Source organism: Phyllostomus discolor, chromosome 14, assembly GCF_004126475.2.
Source record: "Phyllostomus discolor isolate MPI-MPIP mPhyDis1 chromosome 14, mPhyDis1.pri.v3, whole genome shotgun sequence".
NCBI lineage: Eukaryota > Metazoa > Chordata > Mammalia > Chiroptera > Phyllostomidae > Phyllostomus > Phyllostomus discolor.
Genome location: NC_040916.2, coordinates 20,149,143 through 20,168,653, shown reverse-complemented (window position 1 = coordinate 20,168,653; position 19,511 = coordinate 20,149,143). Strand labels below are relative to the sequence as shown.

At 62.5% G+C, this 19,511-nt stretch overlaps 2 protein-coding genes across 3 annotated transcripts in view; one reads left to right on the top strand and one right to left on the bottom strand.

The window, feature by feature from the left end:
• The window catches only part of PAPPA2 (pappalysin 2), a 183,004-nt gene extending 178,598 nt beyond the window's left edge, over positions 1–4,406 (top strand). Inside the window, 2 exon segments of the mRNA XM_028530897.2 lie at positions 2,307–2,405; positions 3,949–4,406. Coding sequence (XP_028386698.1) covers positions 2,307–2,405; positions 3,949–4,023 — 174 coding nt within the window. The 3' untranslated portion in view covers positions 4,024–4,406.
• A 9,860-nt stretch (positions 4,407–14,266) lies between these two features.
• ASTN1 (astrotactin 1) overlaps positions 14,267–19,511 on the bottom strand; it is a 272,757-nt gene continuing 267,512 nt past the window's right edge. For both annotated transcript variants that reach the window (XM_028530660.2, XM_028530661.2), the window contains exon 23: positions 14,267–17,710. In XM_028530660.2, coding sequence (XP_028386461.1) covers positions 17,473–17,710 — 238 coding nt within the window. In that variant the 3' untranslated portion in view covers positions 14,267–17,472. The remainder of the gene's footprint in view (positions 17,711–19,511) is intronic.

Below are 19,511 nucleotides of genomic sequence, written 5' to 3'. Positions count from 1 at the left end.
CACTCGGAAGGAGCTCCGTCCCGCGTCTGAGACTTCTCCGCCCCTGAGATTCAGAGCTCCGAGTCTCCGGCCCGTCTGCAGCCGCCTAAGACACTTGGGGTCAGGCAGTCACTCCCCCTTCCCGGTTTTTCCATTGCAAGCCTCTTCCCAGGGCCCGGTTGCCACGGGAGCCTCTGTTTGTTTCGGGCGGAGAAGTTGTTTTTGGCAGGTTGGGGGAGGAGCAATTAATTCTAATAGGTATACAGTAAATTAAATGCTCGTGTCTTTCCAGCCTTGTCTCTGTATTTCTGCTCCTTTTTTTCTGAACTCCCTTCTCTTCCCAGATGACCCTTCAAGAGCAGAAAAGCAGCTTCTAGAGCAGGTTCCCAGATCGTTTCTGCTCTTTCCAGTGTGTCTCCCCCCCCACCATGTCCGCTGGGTGAGAAGCATGCCTGGGGGTGCTTTGGGAGGACGGAGCCCCCGGCCTCCTTTACTGACCCATCCAGATGTTTCCGCTGCTGCTGTGAAAAGGGACCCCCCCTTTAACCCTCTGTGCTGAAGCCATGCTCCCGTGGTGGTAGGAGTGTTTCGGGTGGTCTTTTTTGTAGACAGTTGGCGAAAAAGAAAGAAGGGACAGGTGTGCCAGCGAGCCCGTTGAGGTTGGAGGAAAGGGCACAGATGCCACGTTATATGGGAAAACGGACTCCAAACACTCAAAGAAGAGGAAAAAAACTCGGGGGGATCCAGGTGGGTGTGTCTGGTCCTCCTGGGAGGACCTGCGGGCGTCGACAGGCATTAAGCATGCAGGTGGCGGTATTTTGGGTCCTGTGACTTGGCTGCCGTGATGGGCCCGAATCCTGACTGTGTGGCCGTCCCAGCTCTCCAGGGCCCGAGTGGCTGGCCCCAGCGTGAAAGACAGATGCTCATCTGGGAATCTTCTGTCTTCTGTCCCAGGGAGACCCCCGTATTGAAGACAGAATTCATTCGCACTCCCTGCTCTCCGCTGACATTGCTGCAGCTGGGTGCCGGCTGCTGAGTCCCGCCCCACAAGTGGCCGCTTTTCAGCGATTGGCAAGCGGGCACACCTCTGGAATGTTGCTCCAGCGACCTCCGGAGCCCGTCGAATAGATCAAAACCCTGAAATGAGGTCTCAGATGAGCTCGTTCCCATGTAACTCAGAGGGCGAAAATTATTGAATGGCCGTTCTTCTTTTCGAGTTTAGTGATGTGTCTCACCACAGCACAACCAAGGAGGGAACAGTCCTCCTGTTTGACACTTAAGGAGCATGGGGGAGAGAGGCTGATCGGAGCTTGTAAACTGGAAGGTGGCCTCAGAGCTCAGGAGTCTGGTGACCGGTTCCCGAGGCCCCGCCATTAAGGGTGGGGAAGGCCGCCGTGATTGGGTGGGCGGGCTGGCCGCTGTTTCCTCCAGGCCACTAGGGGCCGCTGTTCCCCCCCAGGAGAGTCTCGGGAGGAACCGTGCCCTGGGCCGTGCGTTGTTTTTCACCACTTGTTGCCGTCCTTACCCTGCGTTCCCCGTTGGGGTGAAACCCTCCATTAACTCTGGTTTGGCCCGGGCCCCTTTCCCACTTTGGTTGGTCCCGTGGACTCTCGGGGTGGGGGGGAGGGAGAGGAGTGGAAAGGTGCAGCCCACTTTCTCGGCTCTGACCCCGCGTCCTGCCGCAGCACACGGGTGGTTGTGTGTGTGTGTGTGTGGGGGGGGCTCTCTCTGTCCCAGCACGGGGGTCCCTCACCCGAGGACCACTGCTCGGCCAGCATTGGAGTCTGGGTAGCCCCTCAGAACCCCCAGGGTCCCCGAGTGCGAGCACCCGCGGAAGGGGTGGGAGTGGTGGTCCCCGATCTGCGAGAGGCGCCAAAGTGGAGGGGCAGGCCCTCCGGTCCCCAGTCTGGCTGGTGGCCCGAGACCGCTTCTGTCATCTCTCTCTGCACCTCCGTGTCCTCGCTGGTAGCAGGACTTTTAAAGCCGCCTCGGCCCGACGCACAGGGTTTTTTCCTGATGGCCAAGGGTTAAAACGTGTGACTCTGTTTTGTAACCTGCACCCGCACGATATAAGGGCCTAATTATAAGAGTTAGTTCAGGTGAGCCCTTCGGGCCTCCACGTGGCCAGGAGCAGGTGGGGCGGGGAGATGCCGCCATTCCTTGGCCTCCCAGGTCTCGTCTTCAGACTCGGCTTCTGGAGAACGAACGTGTGGTCGTTCGTGGCCTGCCCCCTGGGGGCTCTCCCTGGCCGTCTCCGGTGTTGGGGTGGGGGCGAGTGGGGCGGGAGTGACACTGGGCTCGGACACTGAACGCCCACGCCCTTGCAGCCTTTCCAAGCGGACGGCTGGTGCGACACCATCAACAACCGGGCCTACTGCCACTACGACGGGGGTGACTGCTGCTCCTCCACCCTGTCCTCCAGGAAGGTAAGCTCGGGCGCCTGGCGGGGTGACGGGTCGGGGGGATGTGGCGGCAGCCTGCCGGGGGTGGGGGGTGGGGGGGAAGGCCGGGTCAGGTGCTGTGACTCACTCCCCTGGCTGTTTTGTGACTGGTTTTTATTGCACAATTGAGAGGAGGGAATTGCAATGAGCAAACACTGGAGCTTCTGACGTAGCAGGATTCAGGGCAGCGGTTTTTAGGGTAGATTCTTAAAAAAAAACACTAAGTCTCTAGTTGTCAGTCCAGCAGTGCTCTCAGAGAAGCCGAGGCTCCTGCCGTGGACAGACTCACGCCTGCTCACCGCCCAGGAAGCGTCTCTGTAGGCAGGGGACAGCGGCCCCCCCCCCTTGGGGTGGGGGTGGGGAGGACCAGTGACGTGACACCCAGTTGCTAGGCTCCATGATGGCATGCAGAACTCTGTGAGGGGCATTGTCGGCACGTTGTAGGCATCAGCTGAGTGGCCACCACCAGCCGCCTGGAGCCCAGACAGTGGCCCCTTTCGCCTTTTATTCCTCTGGCTCTGGGCTCTATTAGATTAGCATGCGTCCTCACGCTGAACCTGACACTCAGCGGGCTGACGTTGTGCAGTGATGTGGGTGAAGGAGCCAAGGGCGCTGGGGCTCTGCGATGCTAGTGGGCCGACGTGGGGAGTCAGAAGCACACAGGAGACGGTGCTCCTGCCCCGCGCAGTCCGCCTGCGAAAACACACCTATTTTTACCTCCTCTGGTGGCGCGTCCCCGGAGGGTGCAAACCTCTGCCCCTCTACGTCCCTGTCCCAAACGCCCCCGTCTCTCTGAGACCAGTGACAGACGTCCCCAAAGTGTGTTTGTCTGGCGGTGGCGGCGCAAACAGTGCAGGCTTTTTTGGACGGAGGAGGGAGGGTCGCCCAGCGGGGAGGCCGGCCAGCTGCAGGCAGGGAGCAGGGAGCCGAGAGCAGAGAGCGGAGAGCAGAGAGGGGCCTTGCTTCACCCAGCCGGAGCAGGGCCTCGGTTCCAGAAAGGCGGAGCCCCGTGCTCAGGAAGGAGGCGAGAGCCGTCCTGTGGCTCCCGGCAAGGCGGGCAGTGGGAGTCGTGGAGCCGGGCTGTGGAGCCTCGGTGGTCCAGCCAGCGCCTCACGGCCTGGAGTGAAGTCCCCTGACCTCTCCGGGCCTCTCTGTGAAGAGGAGACGCTGCCATCTGTCCCCGGCTTTAAGAGGATTTTGTGACGATACCAGTGCAGCGGAAACATGAACAGCAGCAGGTCTGGACGTTAGCGGTGGCAGTGACAGGGGTTACAGGCCCCGGGATGTGTGCATTTGGTGCCGTCATCTTCTCCAAATGACACCAGCGTCCCCTGGGGCAGTTGCCGCTGGGCCGCCCACTTCTAAAGGAAGACAGTGACATGCCCTGGTGTGCGGGTGTGAGCGCGGAGGGTCCATTTCCGTGGCATGGTGTTGGCACCGCCTCCCACGCGTCCTCTGGGACCCGGCGGGAGGAGTGTGGTGCCCGGCTTGAAAAGCAGGCCGTTTCCTCTTTCCTCTGACCCCCCAGGTCATCCCCTTTGCGGCCGACTGTGACTCGGACGAGTGCACCTGCCGGGACCCCAAGGCCGAAGAGAACCAGTGACTGGGGCCGGAGCCCCCCTCCCACTGCCCCGGAGGCAGGAAGAGAGGGAGGCCCCCACAAAGGGAACCCGGAGAGGCACGGAGAAGGGAGTTCGTGACAGGAAGAAGGAGCGTGAAGGAGCGTGTAAGGAACACAGGAGGGCGTTTGCAGGCGCCGACCCGTCACATCCAGTAGCTCAAGGATGGAAGGATTGTAGGCAGAGGTTTCCTCAAGGAGGCAGGTGACTCAAAGCAGCGGGAGAGACCTGGTAGGTGTGCAAGGACCCTCCTCCCCCGTTCGTATAATCTCCAACTCCCTCGTCGACACCTGCCCACGCCCCTCGGGGCACCCGCCCACACTCCAGCCCACCCCGCCTGCACACCGGAGGAGCACCGGGGGGACACGCGGCCCGGGACACTCTGTGTACCCCGTGGGCGTGGGCTGCCACCGTCCGGGGCCCGCCTGCTCGAACTGGGGCTCTCCCCGTCCTCTGTGCGGTCTCCCGTAGTAATACCGAGGTTAGTTATTCTCGATGAGTATTTAAACGTAATTATAGAAATATATTATATTATATATATATATTATATTTTTTGCTGTCTACGATGCTAAAGCTATCCATTGTCCCACACATGCTGCTGTGAAGTCCCCACGTCCGGAATAAACGCTGCGGGTTCGGGGACGGACGGCATGTCCTCCGCCGTGGTTGTGTGGATGGGCTTGGGGGGCCGCCATGGGGGGGGCGGCCGGGGAGCAAGGCAGACGCCACAGGGTTCTCCATGCTCACGGGTCAGCTCCCCATCCTTTTACGAGCTGGGCGCTGGGCCCACTCTGAGGGGCTGGGGGCTGGAGTGATGACACGGACAGGCGTGGGGAGCTGGGCGAGGGTCCGTCTAGAAAGAGGATACTGACTCCTCCTCGCTCCTCAGAACTCCGGGCGGGAGTCAGTGCGACCCAGGACCCTCTGCACTCTGCAGGTGCCCCTCCCGGTGTGGCTCCGCCCCCACCAGGCAGGCACCCCGTCCCACCTGGGGCTCCCTCTCCGCTCCCCCGGGTCACAGCAACTCACACGTTCCTCAGACTTGGCCTCTGGTCTCCCTCCCCCGCAGTCCCCAGGCCTGGCTGTCATTCGCAGCCAGGGGACCGAGTGTCAGTTTTCCGGGGAAGGACACCTTAGGGGAATGGCAGGGAGGAAAGGCCGGAGGAGAGGGAAGAGCAGGAGGGGGTGGAGGGACAGAGGGCGGCCACACGGGGGAGAGAGGTTGGGCGATGAGGGTCTGGGCAGGAGGACAGAGAGGCCCGTGGAGACTCCACCTGGCCCCGGCCTCCAAAGCCGACAGACTGAAGGGACCCTTGGAGTAACGCAGAGTCGGAGGGGAACTCCGTTCCGGCGCCAGGCGTCAAGGGGGTGGGTGGCCTGGAGATTCCGATTGGAGCCAGCTGCGGAGACACGTGGAGCGAGGGTGACACTCTGTGGGCAGAGAGAAGCATTTCAGCTCTTCAGGGTCCGTCCTGTTTGTCTTCCCCGCTGGGCGGATGGGCCGCACCTGCCGCGACCCACGAACGTGGACCTGCCTCCGCGTGGGTCCCGGGCGTGCCGTTTCGGCACGGGGCCTTGTGACCCTTGGGTTCCTTGGGGACGGTGGCTGGCCGAGGCTCCGGGGAGTGAGAGTAAGGAGCTGCTTAGTTGTGTGACACCCGGTTTATCATCCCAGGAGGGGCTGGCAGCCCGCCTCCCACGAGGCCCCCTTCCCCGTGGAAGCAGGGGCGGGAAACACGAGAGGGCAGCCTTGGCTTCGGGCTGTCCCGTCAGCGGTCAGCACCGAGGCCGCGGCTGCGTCGGCAGGACGGGGAGTGTCCCCCGACGCTGTGCTGAGCCGGGTTTCGTGGGGGAAAGACGGGTCCGGAGTGGAAGGAAGAGGACAGGGCATGTGCCCACATGTGTCTGGGGCTCAGCCACGGGGCGGGGGGCGGGGGGAGGGGGCAGGAAGGAGCAGAGTGTGTCCGCCCAGCAACCCGCACCCTGTCCGGGCGCCGCCACCAGGGACTAGAGCCTGCGTGTAGCTTGGGGCCCCACTGAGTGCCCCCAGGGAGAGAATAAGTACTTACTTCCGGGGGCCTGGCAGGTTCCAGATGGCAAGGACAGTGGGAACGGTCAGATTCTCCGTTTTCAAAGCAACGTAAAACTGTTTCCTTGGGGACAGTGTCCGAGTTCCTGGGAAGGCATCTAGCACACCGTGGAGGGGATCCTTCCGGGCCTGAGCCCACGGCCCTGAGCTGGGTCCCCGGCCGGCCTGCCCCCAGGCACGTGGAGCCCGTGCTTTGTGCCAGTGGGGGCCTGTGCTCAGGGGGCCCCCACGGAGAGATGTAAGCGGTATTTCATTCTATAGCAGCGACACCTGCAGTGCACTGCCTGGGGACAGCAAGCGGACGGTTTCGGTGGGGGCTGGAGAGTGCTCAGCTCCGGCCACTCAGCCCCTGCCCCGGGGGACCTCATGCTCTGAGCCCCCGTGTGGGTCGTCCCGGTGAGGGACCGCAGACATGAGCTCCCCTGTGCCCCGCGGGATGGCCAGCCTCCTCCGGCTCTTACCCACCCCCTGGGCCACCACCGCCCGGCCTCTCCCCGGCCCCTCCCATCTGTCTCTTTGTTCCGGAGCCACTTCCCGGCTTCCTTGTTCACCCGGGAACTCGGGCCCTGCAGCCTGGGCTGGCCGGCGCTGGCTGACCCCTGAGGAGCGCGTGGGGCACCTCCGACCGACCGACCGGGGAGGCGAGAGGATGGACGTGGCAGCCGGGCAGCTGGGCAGCCGACTGGAACATGAAAGGGAAGAGTTGCTCCTGATTCTCTCCTTCCCCATGTCCATTGCAAGGCAATGGACTTGACCTTTCTCTGCTCTGTGAGGTCACGAGTAGGCCAGGCCGTCAGCACCCTGGGGTGTGGCTTGAATGGGAACCAGGTGGAGGGGTCCCAGGTACCAGGTCGCTCAGTAAAACAGCCATGGCCGGTTCTTCGTAACACGGTGAGATGCTCATCACAGAGTCAGCGCGCACCATGGCGGGGGGGCCTGCTCTTCGTTTAAGTCGCCCCATCACTCCCCAGTGGCTTTCCACCCGCTCTGCCAGGGGCAGGCGTGCATGACCGAGTGGCCCTTTCCGTCCCGAGGACACCGTGAGGTCTGTGGTGTGTATAAGGGACACAAACATGGAAGTTTGCTGGAAGAGGTGACACACCAAGGCAAGGGACACGGTGGTGACGTCGAGTGTCTGTTGAGTCGTAGAAATACGGTGGAGGAACCTTTGCGGTTGAGAGGATGGAGGCAGGGGTCCCTGCCAGAGAACAAGGTGGGCGGCCTTTGCGGGGTGGGCCTCGGAGGATGCCTGGGGTCCTCACGGGCGGAGACGGGAAGGAGGGAGGGGGCAGTCCAGGCAGGGACAGGGCACGGGCTGCAGATGTGGTGGCGCGGCGGGAAGAGGCCGGCAGCAACCCTGGCCGTCGGTGGGCCGCCCCGCTGAGCTGGAAGGTAGAAATCGGCTGCCACGGGCCGCACGTTTGGCAGACACTGTCACCGAACCCTCCCAACAGTTCCGCGACGCCCGTGTTCTCCTGTCCTGGAGAGGGAGGCCGCCCGTCGGCCTGGGGGAGAAAGGTCCTTGAGGTCCCGTGACTGGACGGAGGCGCAGGCGGGGTTCGGGGAGACGCCCAGGGGAAAGAGGAGAATGGTGGTGCTGGGCCGTGTAAAGGGGGGGAGAACTATCCGGAACGACGCCTCTGCACTAGGCTTACACACCCGTGCACAGCGTCTCAGCTGACGGAGATGGGAGCCAGGAGGGGCAGGCGTTGGAAGAAAGAGCGTGTGTTTGCTTTTTGATAGAATCAGTTTGAGCTCTGGCTGGTGTGGCTCAGTGGAGTGAGCGCAAGCCAAAGGGTCGCTGGTTCGATTCCCAGTCAGGGCACATGCCTGGGTTGCAAGGTGCATGAGAGGCAACCACGCATTGATGTTTCTCTCTCTCTCTCTCTCTTTTTCTCCCTCCCTTCCCCTCTCTCTAAAAATAAGTAAATTAAACCTTTTTTAAAAATCAGTTGGAGGGCCACACAAGAGTTGGAAATTTCCTGTGAAGCCACGTTCAGCGCGCTGGAGGAGGCCCTTGCCGCCGGGCACTCCTTGCCCAGGGCTGGGGCCGAGGCCCCCGCTGCCAGCTGCCTGAGGGCTGGGGGGGGACCTTGTCATACCTGTGAGCCACTGGGGAGGACCAGGAACAGGGAGCTGAGAGTGTGTGCGTGGACCCGGGAAGAGAGGTTTTTGACGAGACGTAACCGTCTGAGAGTGAAGAGAGTGCCCCTGACACGGCTTTTCGGCTTCCTCCGTGCTGGCCTGCGCTCTCCTGCTGCCCGTGGGTCAGGCAGGGCGAGGCCGGGTTTGTGCTGTTACGTTGTGCCCACCCCCACCCCCCACCCCCATTCTGCAGATGGAGACACCGAGTGACAGAGAAGTTGGAGGAAAATTTAAATTCCCGTAATTAAGTACAGGTCGGCATGGGAATCCCAGTTTCCTGTCACAAGTGTAACGTGCAATATGCTTTCTACCGCGTGGTGTCCAGCCCGTTGGGCTCGCACTGAACCCAGAACTGACTGACGGGGGGAAGCGACAGGTCTCTTCCCCTGTGTATGTTTCGGGTGCTTGCTGGCCTCCTCGGGGCTCTCTCGGTGACCGAGGGTGGGAGAGCTCAGAGCGAGCCTTCCAGAGCTCCCTCCAGGGCCCGTGGCTCACGCCAGGCCCCGGGCACAAGCAGATGCCCTGCAAATGCCACTTGGGCTGGCTCGCCCGAGATATCGGGCCGGGCAGCCTTCTGCCCCCTGGGGTCGCCAGGGACAGTCCTGGAGAGGGACTTGGGAGCTCTGGTTTCCACTGATGGACAAACTCAAATGACAGGACCAGTCTGTCACTGGTCAGCGGGCCCTTAGAGTCAGGCCAGCCAGGGGAGGAGGGGCTCCAGCTGCGGGGGGGGGGGGGGAGTGGAGAGGAGGTTCTCCTCCCACAAATGGCTGCATCCTGGCAGCCCAGGGCGACCACCACTCGGCACGGCTGCCCTCCCATTCCCGGTTGCCCAGTGGCTGGCCCCAGGCAAGAAAGGGCGTGTGGTGGTGGTGGTGGTGGTGGTGGTGAGAATCTTCTCCCACCAGGAGCCATGCTCACAGAGCCGCCCACAGGGACCCTGGGTGTCTGGGGCTGGAGCAAGGTGAGACCGGGTCAGAAATCACCGGCCTCTCCCAGCCCGCCAGAGCCTGTGCCTCCCTGGGCGTGAACACTCACGTTCCCACCAGAGTCTCGCCTGGTGGACAACACACCGCGGGGCGTGCGTGGTTTCTGCACCCAGCTCCTTGCCCGTGAGTGAGTGAGCTCCCCGTTCCTTCCCTCTTTGTTCCGTCGGCTTGAAAGGACCTCTGAGAGATCGGATCATTCGCTGTCTTGGTTCCTTTTCTGGGTCGTCCCGCCCAACTGCAAGTCCCTCTGGTAGGAGGGAGCTCACGGGGTCCCGGGGCTGCACAGTTTATGTCTGTGCCTCCCCGACTTCAGTGCGGCGGGCAGCACCCACAGAGCCAGTCCCGTCGTTGTCCCATCACCAGACAGCCCCTGAGCACCTCCTCAGGGGAGAAAACCAGGTCCCTGTCGTCACGGAACTTGGAAGGAGGCTAAGGAGACAACGGCACACCCAGAAGTGTGTGTCTGCTGGTGAAGAGCCTACGGAGGAAACCGAGGTGTGGGTGGCAGGAGGGCGTGGCCAGGCGCGGGGAGATGCCAGTTTCAGCAGCGAAGGCCCCCCACTTGCCGGTCAGAGAGGTGCAGAGAGTGGGTCCCTGGGGGCGAGGAGGCAGCCCCAGCACAGGCAGGAGGTGTGAGAGCACTCGGTGCATCTGCAGGGAGGAGCGCCCGGGCCAGCGCACTGGGGCAGGGGGAGGGAGGAGGTGAGGGCAGGCAGGGACCGGGGGTCAGCGACGGTGTCCTCAGCTGCGGTCACGGCTCTGGCTTGTGCTCAGGGAGGTTGTTGCCCACCCCAGTGTCTCGGTGCTTGGGCCAAACCCACTGCATCCCTCTCGTGCCTCTCCTGTCCGTCCGCCCTGCCCTCCCCGCCTCGGGCTGCCCTCAAATGCACCACGGTGCTGGGGCCCAGCAACCCGGCAGTTGTGAGTGCCTGGTGGCCCCGGGCCGGTTCCCACGGTGGCCGTGGAGCTCAGGGGCAGTCGGTTTGTGCTCCGGCGTGCTCCCCCCAGCGAACCCAGGGGGTGCACGTGTGGTTTCGGGTGTCTGCCCCACAGGGACTGGAAAGAAACAGTCCCCCGATCGGATGAGAGAGCGCGTCCAAGAGGCGGCCTCAGCTGAGGTGGAGCCCTCGGACCCTGAGCGAGTCCCTGGGGGCTTCAGGCACACCTTTGCCGTCTGCGGGGCGGAAGGGGGTTCCCGCCTCCGACACTGGGGGTGGGGGGTGTGCTCTCGTGAGTGCCAAGTGCCTCTCGCAGCTGGGATGGTGGAGATGGCGACGGGCTGGCTTTTGAGCTTTCGTGCACTTCCTGGCTTAACTTTTGAGTTACCCTAACGAACTTGGTGTTTCTCTCTCTCACACGCACTCACACATACAACACACATACAACACACACACACACACACACACACACACACACGCAGTTCAGTGTCCCTGAACCTTTGGCATTGTTTTAGATAAAATTCCATTTAAAGTCATGCCATGCTCCAGTGTAAGGCCCCAGACTAAATAGTTAGACGGTGAGCCCGATTCCAAGTATTAAGTATTTTTAGTTTAAAAGAACCGTCAGCCAGACAATGTGCTTGACCCCCAATTCCAGAGGGCCGTGTTAACGCCGGCACCTGTCCCGGGGCTCTGCCTGGGGGGCGTGCGCCTCCCTGAGCAGCCTGCATCCGCCCGTAAGGACCTGGGACGGCTCAGGGCGGGGGGGTCTCCCTTCACGAAGGGGACCCCAGGCAGTGGCTTGGGGAGCGCAGCAAGGTTCCCTCCGGGGACGAGAGACGGTCCTGGAGGCACCAGGGCACCCACATACGTAGTGCAAGCCCGACCCTCTCGCAGTGACCCTCAGTGGACGTCTGAGGCATGCGGGTGTCTGGGCTTCCGAGTTCAGGGTGGACCCCAGGCCCAGGCCCTAGGGCGGGCTTCCAGCCCGGGGAGGTGCTGGCCGGTGCCTGGCTCCATCGGGGCCCCTTTGCAAAGAGGGGCCTCTGTCCCCACTGGCAGGGCTGTCCCGAGCGTCCCGCGGGGGTCGCCTCAGTGAGCCTGGGAAGCACTCGGCACGCACAGCGCCCCGCTGCATCCCTTCCCCACGGTGGAGCTGGAGCTCGGGAAATACGTACTAATAATACGGATTTATTAATAAGGGAATGTTCTTCCTTTCTCAGTGAAGTGCCCGATATCACCCTATTGGCCCTTTGCATTCACCTAAAATCTCAGCCCTTGTCTCCAGCTCCCCTTCACGCTCTGCCTCAGACAGGAGTTTCCCGGTCAGTCCGTGCCGAGGGGAGGACGAGGTAAGACAGGGACCACAGTTGATTCTGGAGAAGGGCTGAGTCTGGGCCTCCGGGGGAGCCCCAGGCCCCCCTCACAGACAGCTGGCCAGCAGGTGACCTCACTGGGGCACCCTTACCGGGTGTTCTCTGAACCCCCTGGCTAGCGAAAGCACCATCCACCCCCTGGGTGTCTGACACAGACCCCGCCGGGCCCAGGGCTTTGTGCACGGAGTCCCTTCCTCACGTCCCACCACTCCCTCCCCCGTGGCTGTGGTCTGGCCTCCTCTCCCGGGCCCAGCATCTGTCTGGACCTGCCTCTGCAGCCCACTGCCCGCTGTCCCCTGCACTCTGCAGCCCACTGCCCACTGTGCACCTGCCTTCCATCCGGGGACGGGGTGGGGTGGGGTGGGGTGGGGAGCTCTGCGATCTGGTGCCGGACCCCGTGTGAGAATCCCGCCTTGGAGGAGCGCAGGCTGCGCGGGGAGAGACGGAGGTGAGCTCTGGCGGGGGCAGACTCCGAGAGCACCCAGTCCACTCCCTGAAGCGTATCGGGCTCAGCGTTTGGGGGACATGCCACACGGTGCAGAGCAGGTCTGCTCTGGCTCTTTCTGCGGCTTTCCTAGGCTCTCCGGGGCGGCCCTGCTCTGTGGCCGGGGGTAAGGAAACCCTCGCCCGGGAGGCCTGCTCCCGTCCTGGTGCTGCCTGTCGGCATCCTGAGCATTCCTGAGAGGCCCCGGCAGCCCTGCCAGCGGCCTGGCCCGGGCCTCGCGGGCGGGAGCGCAGCCACACTCAGACATTCCAGCTGCCGCGCAAACCCAGTGGCACTTCGTTAAATCCTGGGCCACACCCTCTCCGGGGAGTGTTTGCTGGCGTTGCCCTGGCAACCAAATACCCTCCCACGGGGCTCCCCCCTCCATCCTGCCCCCCCAGCCTTCAGCTCCATCACCGACACCTCGGCTGTGGGCTGCCTCCGATCCCTCCCTGGTTGCCAGGGGACACAGAGGCTACAGAACGGAGATCAAAACATCCTCCCGTCTGGGCCCCAGGAGGCCGGCCTGTTGGGAAGGCTGGAGGCCTGACGAGCCTTGGACTGGCCTCCCCGTCAGGGTTTCCATGGTGTGGACACAACGGCCCGGTGGGCGTGGTGGGGTCCTGTAACTGTAGAGACTTCGTAGCGGCGGGGACCGCCTGAGAGTGCGGCCAGACGGACGGGTGGGGACGCCCTTGGGTCCTGTGCCCGTCCACGGCGACCCTCAGATCGGCCAAGGGGGGAGTCCCTCCTCCAGGTCTGCCAGGAAACTTGGGGCCCGAGGAGCCTCGACTGTGCACGGGCTCCGCCCCACAGTCCAGCCTTCTCCACGCGTGGGCAGGCGGCTAGGCTTGGGCGTGTGCAAGCGGTGCGTCGTCTTGGTCAGCTTTGCTCCCTAGAAGGCCCCCTCCCCACTGTCGTGAGACAAAACAAGCACCAGGCATAGAACTTGTTTGGTGAAAGCTTGCTGTTCAGCTCACTCACCTTGACCTTAAACAACAATGACCACTTAATTATGCTGCCTAGTTGGGGGGTCAGAATTCAGGTTGGGGCTGGCTGGGGGAGCCTTCCCTTTCACGTGGCGTTGATAGAGGCTGCTGGGTGGCACGCAGCTGGCACGGGGACCCGTCCGCAGGGTCCAGCACAGCTCTGTGTGTGTGTGTCAGGTGCCTCGGCAGGGGTGTCGGGACGGCGGGCTCCGCTGAGCTCACAGGTCACCTCTCCAGCGTGATGTCCCCACCACGGTGGCCTCAGATTTCTTAGGTGGTGACTCAGAGGTCCAAGAGCAAGAGCTCTTGGGGTGTCAGAGAAGGCAGACACCCCAGGGCCTTTTGTGAGTCAGACTCGGGAGTCACGCGGTGTCACTGCGATCACAGCGGGTTGGGTGAGCTGGTATCACGCCTGCCCGGATCCAAGGGGCGAGCTGGGGGGACACACTCCCGGACGAGCCGTGTCAGAGGGTGCACGGCCGTGTTGTGACATGGCCACCGTACGTCTTCACCTCCTTTCAGTGAGGAGTCCCTGCTCCCTGCTCCCTGCCTGCCCGGAGACGAGGACCCGCATCAGCCCCTCTCAAGAGGGCCTGCTAAGTGTGCAGGCCCGTCACCTCAGCTACGGGAGGAGAAGGGAGTGCGTGGCGTCCGGGTGAAGGTGCCTGGTAGGGAGGAAGAGAGGGCCCGAGTGGGCTGTGCACCCTGGGGCACTTCCTAACATCCGGCCTCCACAGACCGGCCAACGGGAGCGTGGCCGGGGGAGGGGGAGCCTTGGCAACAATTCCCTCAGATGCCCAAAGCCTCCCTCCATCTCGGCAGCGTCTGTACGCCCTGAACTCCTCTGTCGTGGTTTCATGACTTTCGCCATGACGGGTTCAATGTCTAACTCTCCGCGCACAACGCCGCGCTCGGCGACGGGGAACAAGCTTGTCTTACCCACCGGGGCGTCTCCCGACAGCGCCCGGCGCCCGAGGGGCGCAGACACCGGCCCGTTTCACCGGCTCGCTCTTCGGAGACGGTGGCGGGGAGCGAGGGAGAGTCACCGCTGCACGGCAGTGCTGTAAGTCTGTGGTTCGCCGTTACGCATTTTTCTGCCCCTGTCCGAGGCCAGGCTGCAAGGCCCGTCTTTGCAATCTAACGTTTAAAGCCGGACGCTCCCCGCGGCCCGACCAGACGCAGATGACTTAGACGGAAAGTAACGCCCACACAGCCGGCACTTACTAACCCTCGTTTTTTATTTAGTTGATGATTCCACTGTTTAATACTCGTATGATAGTTCCCTTTTAGACAGCACTGCTGCACCCGAAGGCGGTCACACTATGTTCTCTCCTCCTTCTATGGTGGTCAGGTGTTCTCTTCGCACTCAGTTTTTAACGGAACATCGGGATATTGAGAAACGTGGTTAACGAAAGATAGCGAGCCGACCGCACTCCACGGGAAATGGCTGCACACTCGGTGAAAGCTCTGCTCCCTCCTGGGGGGGCACGTCCGCTCAGGGGGCACGTCCACTTGGGGGGCACCGGTGGGAGCCCTGCGGCTGGGAGGCGGTGCTGGAGAGAAGCGACTTGACTCCCCTAAGATCCGTGTGGCAGCTTGGACCCGAGAGGGTTAACACTGGCCCAGCACCACCCGCCCCCACTCTCCTCGGGGTGGGCTCCGCCAGGCATGCCTCGGTCGGTGTCGCCAGGGTGTGCTGGTCGTGTCTTCCGAGGGCACAGACCCTGCAGTCAGGTCCCCAGGGGATCCTGGGAGCTGTCCCACCCCATTCCCACTGGCCTTCCTTTGAACTTGGAAGTGGGTGGGTCCCAGCTGTTAGGGTTGTGTACGGTGTGTTGTAGTATATAGCGTGTGTGTAGGTGTGCAGTGTGTGGGGTGTGTGTACAGGGTGTGTGTGGGGGTGTCTGTGCAGTATGTGGTGTAGGGTGTGTATATATGTGGGTGTGGGGGTGTAGTGTGTGGTGCATGTGTAGGGTGTGTATGAGAGGGGTGTGTGTGCTGTGAGCAGGGGACACGGGGCGGAGGAGGGTCACGGGGAAGGAAGGGACAGAGGAGGAAGGGTCCCAGACTGGGGAAGCAAAGATAAAGCGGATGACGAGGAGCGGCAGGGACTTGGGGGAGCCGGCAACAGTGAGCCTCTTTATTTTCATAAACCAGAAGGGGGGGACCAAGAAAGGGTGACCCTGATGCCGTGCCCTGTGCTCACCTCGCCCACCGCTGGGGTGGGACAGCCACCTGGGCACCCCGCCCCTGCTGTGCGGCCCTGGTTTCCCGCGCGGACTTGCCCAGAGGACAGCGCAGGGGCAGCAGCGAGGCCGGCCTTAGCTCGCCGCCCCACTGGTTGGTGTCCTGCTGCCCGGGGCATCTTCCTCTGTGGTGACGGTGGACACTGGCCCCTGGGCGTGGCAGCCGAGGCCCTGCATGGACCGCAGGTGGGACGGCCGTTCCCTGCAGCCTGCACACTGGGTTTGGGAGGAGGGTGGTCTCTGAGGCAGGGGAGCCCCTGGCAGGAGGGACACCTGCCACTCTCTCCGTGGACAGATGCAGAGAGGGGGTGAGGGCAGCAGCAGCCCAGGCTTCGCTCCCGGCCCTGGTGGGGACACTGTGGGCAGAGCCCACCATCCCAAAGGTGCTCCAGCTGCGGAGTGAGGGGCACCCTGGGCTGCTCCTCCTGCCCATGGGGGCACATGGACACCCTGGGGGTGTGGGGAAGGGAAGGCTCTCCGGGCAGGACCCTGTGGAGCTTAGAGTGGGGGCAGCTGGCCGCCCTGGTGGCCTGGGAGCAAGGCTGAGGACAGGCGGCGGGGGCCGAGCGCCTGTGCTCTGGGGCGTGGCGGCCAAGGTGCGCACGGCACCCAGACAGCGCAGACGGGGCAAGGCCTGCAGCTGCTCTGCCCGGGCTGCCTCATCGCTGAGCCGGAGCTGAGGCTGGCGCTCTGAGGGGGGGCGGGGGGGGGGCGGGGAGGTGTGAGGGCTCCGTGACTCGGGAAGCACGCGGGCAGCACCTGCACTCGGTGAGCACTCGAGGGGCGTGGCGGTCATTGGTACCGTTTAGAGAAAAATCAGCGTGGCTCAGCCACTGGCCTTCCATGACCTTCCGTCTGCTTCCCGGCCTTTCTCTCGCGTTTCCAGATGAGGAGCTGGTCAAGGGCAGGGTGCTGAGTGCACCTCCAGGCCAGCGAGGGCCGTCTCTGGCCCACCTGCAGAGGGCGTTCCGAAAGGCCTGGCTGCCTGTGGGTAGACCCCCGCTGGCGCCCACGCAGACACCCCCTCCCTGAAGTCCGTGGGGCTCACCTGCAGCGTCTCAGACTCCCAGCAGCTGGGCGGGGGTGAAGGTGCAGGTCCTCCTGCTGCCGCTCACCCAGAGAAATGGTTTGCAGGACTACCAGTGTGATGGAGTGAACTTCGCAGGGCGGAGGGGGCAGGCGAGGGCGGTGAGAGCGAAGGGCAGAAGGAAGTTTTGCATGATCAGCAGTGACTTGGGGCACCACGACACTGACGTGGTGGTGTGGGCCCCTCGTGGGCACCAGCTCAGGCAACAGGCCTCGTCTGTCCGGGGCAAGCATCGCCGACACCAGGGAGAAGCGGGAGCACGATGCAGACTGGGGTCAGGGCGGGGGTGGAGGGTGCCCATCCTGGAGTCACAGGGTTTTTTTTAAAACAATCCCACTTCTTTTCTGGAACCTGGACCGAGAACTGGTCTCCCACGTAGCCCGCTCTGAAGGTGCTCCAGCCAGTGGCACTCCGTGCTTCTTAAAGATGACGGTGAGGAGGAGAGGACAGCGGTCTGCCGGAGAGAGACCTATCGCCAGTCCTGGGGAAGGAACTAGAAACCCAGGAAGCCCTCGGGGCCCTGGGCGGAGGCTGGGTCCACCTGTCGGGTGTGGCGTCAGCAGCGGCGGCCCCGGGAGAAAGCAGGAGGCTACACTGGGCTGCCTTCCCGGTGGTCGCTGCGTCTTTCTGGGCCGGGTGCGGCACATCCTGAGGCTAGGGTGTGAGGACAGGCGGACAGCTCTCTGGTGTCCTGTCTGTCCCCAGTTGTCTTGGACTCAGGAACTCGGGAGCACGGGGTGCCCCAACCTGGTGGACCTTTCATGGGCAGTGTGACAGAACTCGAGAGTGTTTTGATGAACGTCTTGGGGGAAAAAAAAAATCAAGTCAACTGCAAAACAAGCCCCGGAGTGACCCCCCGGAACAACGGCACCGTACGGAGCCGCTGGCCGGCTGGCAGGCGTCCGGGTGGTGCCGATGGGGAACATGGTGACGGAGAAATCCCGCAGGGGGCGCGGGTCCGTTTCTCCCGGTTCAGGTGTCACCTGCAGAGGTGTTAAGGTTCCACTAAAAAATAGTAAAAATCACCAACCAACTCCGATGTCCCCTCCTCACTCCTTCCTGTCGGCGGCCACCGAGTGGCGGCATCGTGCTAGATGTCTTTGCTGTCCCCGTAGTCGTTGTAGGGGACGCTCAGGGTCTGCTCCTCGCACGTCTTCCTGAGGTCCTGGCTGAGCTCCGACCAGGCCAGTCCGTAGGGCTTGATCTCGCTGTAGCGGCAGGCCAGGTACTTGAGGGAGCCGCGGCGCAGGCTGATCTTGGGCTCCTGGAGGAGCCCGTTGCACCAGCCGCTGAGGTCCCCGAGCTGGGAGAGGATGAGGCCGGCTTTCCTAGGGAGCAAGCACAGGGGTCAGGAAGAGGGCACACGGGGAGGGCAGGCGGCATGAGACTTCAAGGTCACGGGGCAGAGCCCGGTCTGGTTCGCTTACCGTTCTATCGCTGGCACTTAGAACGGGGGCGTTCCACAAGTATTTGTCAAGCGAATGAATGGATGGATGAGATGATTAATAAGATGGGTGTGCAAACGGGCAGGCAAAAACAAAATGCAATAAGGGAAAAATGAAGAGAAAATTACTGATATTTCAGTGGGCATGTCTGCCCTTTTAAAGTCACAGAGCTGTCGGTTTTGAAAGACAAATCAAATCCCTTTTCTTTAAAGCCAGTCATTTATCCCCATGAAATGACAAACGGTGTTTGTCGGGACAGTTCCCTTTTCAAAGCGGTTTCTGCACGGAGCAGAAGCAGCGGTGCAGCGGACGCCAGGGGCCGTCAGATGTAACTAACTGTGCCCGTCCGGAGGTGAAGGAGGGGGACGCGGACCAGGCCAACAACCCCCGAGGTGCGTGTGGGTGCAGGGTCATCCTGGGGAAGTGCGGACCTCCAGGGCTGGTTAGTCCACCCCTGGGGAGCTTGGGCTCCGTCCCTCCTCCTCCTCCTCCCTTGGAGAGGAAGGAGGTCGTCGCCATCGACCCCGATCGATGTGGGGAACAGAGGCGACAAGAGGCGCCCTGACTGTCGCAGATCCCGGAGAGGGACAGGAGCAGAGCGGGGCGAGGTCTCCCTGCCTTCACACCCCCGGAGGGAGTGGTGCCTCTGGGCCGGCAGTGGAGTGTGATCGGTCGCCTAGGTGCTCGGCCAGGGGAAGTGGGCGGTGGCCGCCACCTGTATCTCTGGTGTGTGGGCTTCTTCCTGGTGCCCTGGAGTCCGAGCCAGTGACCCCCTACCTGCTGGACCTCCCTGGCTCGGACTCTGAACACTCACTCAGGGTGTGTGAAGGAGCAGGAATCCCTCGCTCACCTCTGCTTTTCAAAGACATAAGTGACCGCAGACCACGCAGAGAGAGTCTCTGAGCTGAACAAGCTGGGAAATGCTGTCTCGGCAGCCCAGGGAGAGCTCCCGCAGTCTGCCCACTGCGAGGCTCACGTCTCAGGCAAGAGGCCACCCCTCCCCGTCTAACCGACACCTTCCCGAAAACGGGAGTCCGCACGCCCCATCTACAATGAGCTTTCAAAGACCAGGAGTCACGCTCCTTTCATTCCTTCCCTGTCCTGGCCGTGACATCACTGCGTGCCTCGCAGGGCGGGCTTTTGAGGGGCACAGGGGACAGAGGAGGAGAGATGTTGAGCTTCAGCCGCCAAGTCAAGGGTCTGGACAGTGTGAGGTCACCTGCTCTCCAGCCACAGCAGTGGGTCAGAGGAAACCGAAGACACACTCGGGCCTGCTGACTGCACGTCATCTCACACAGATGGGCTCTCCTCTCCCAGGGGCCTCTCCGGCGGGGCCGGCAGGCTTTCCGAAAGCCATCAGCCACAGGGACGTTGGTGGCCCATCATCTTAATGTGTCCTGCTGCATGTCACGAGTTGCTGACAAATTTGTTGACAAATTTGGGGGAGGTGGAGGATAGGAAGTGAAGCAAGAGAGAGGGGCAGCCTGTCTAGTATCTTTAGGAAACAGATAAAGAAGCACGACCCAGTCATTCACCCTTTCCAACACATGGATTACCTACCCTGCGGGGCTCTGTGGCTATTTCCATTGCTCACTTTTTAAAAAATTCTAATTAAAGTGGGTCTGCCCTTGACCCTCTCAGAGCCTGTGGTCTTTCTTAACAGCAAGCAAACAATGTTCTCAAA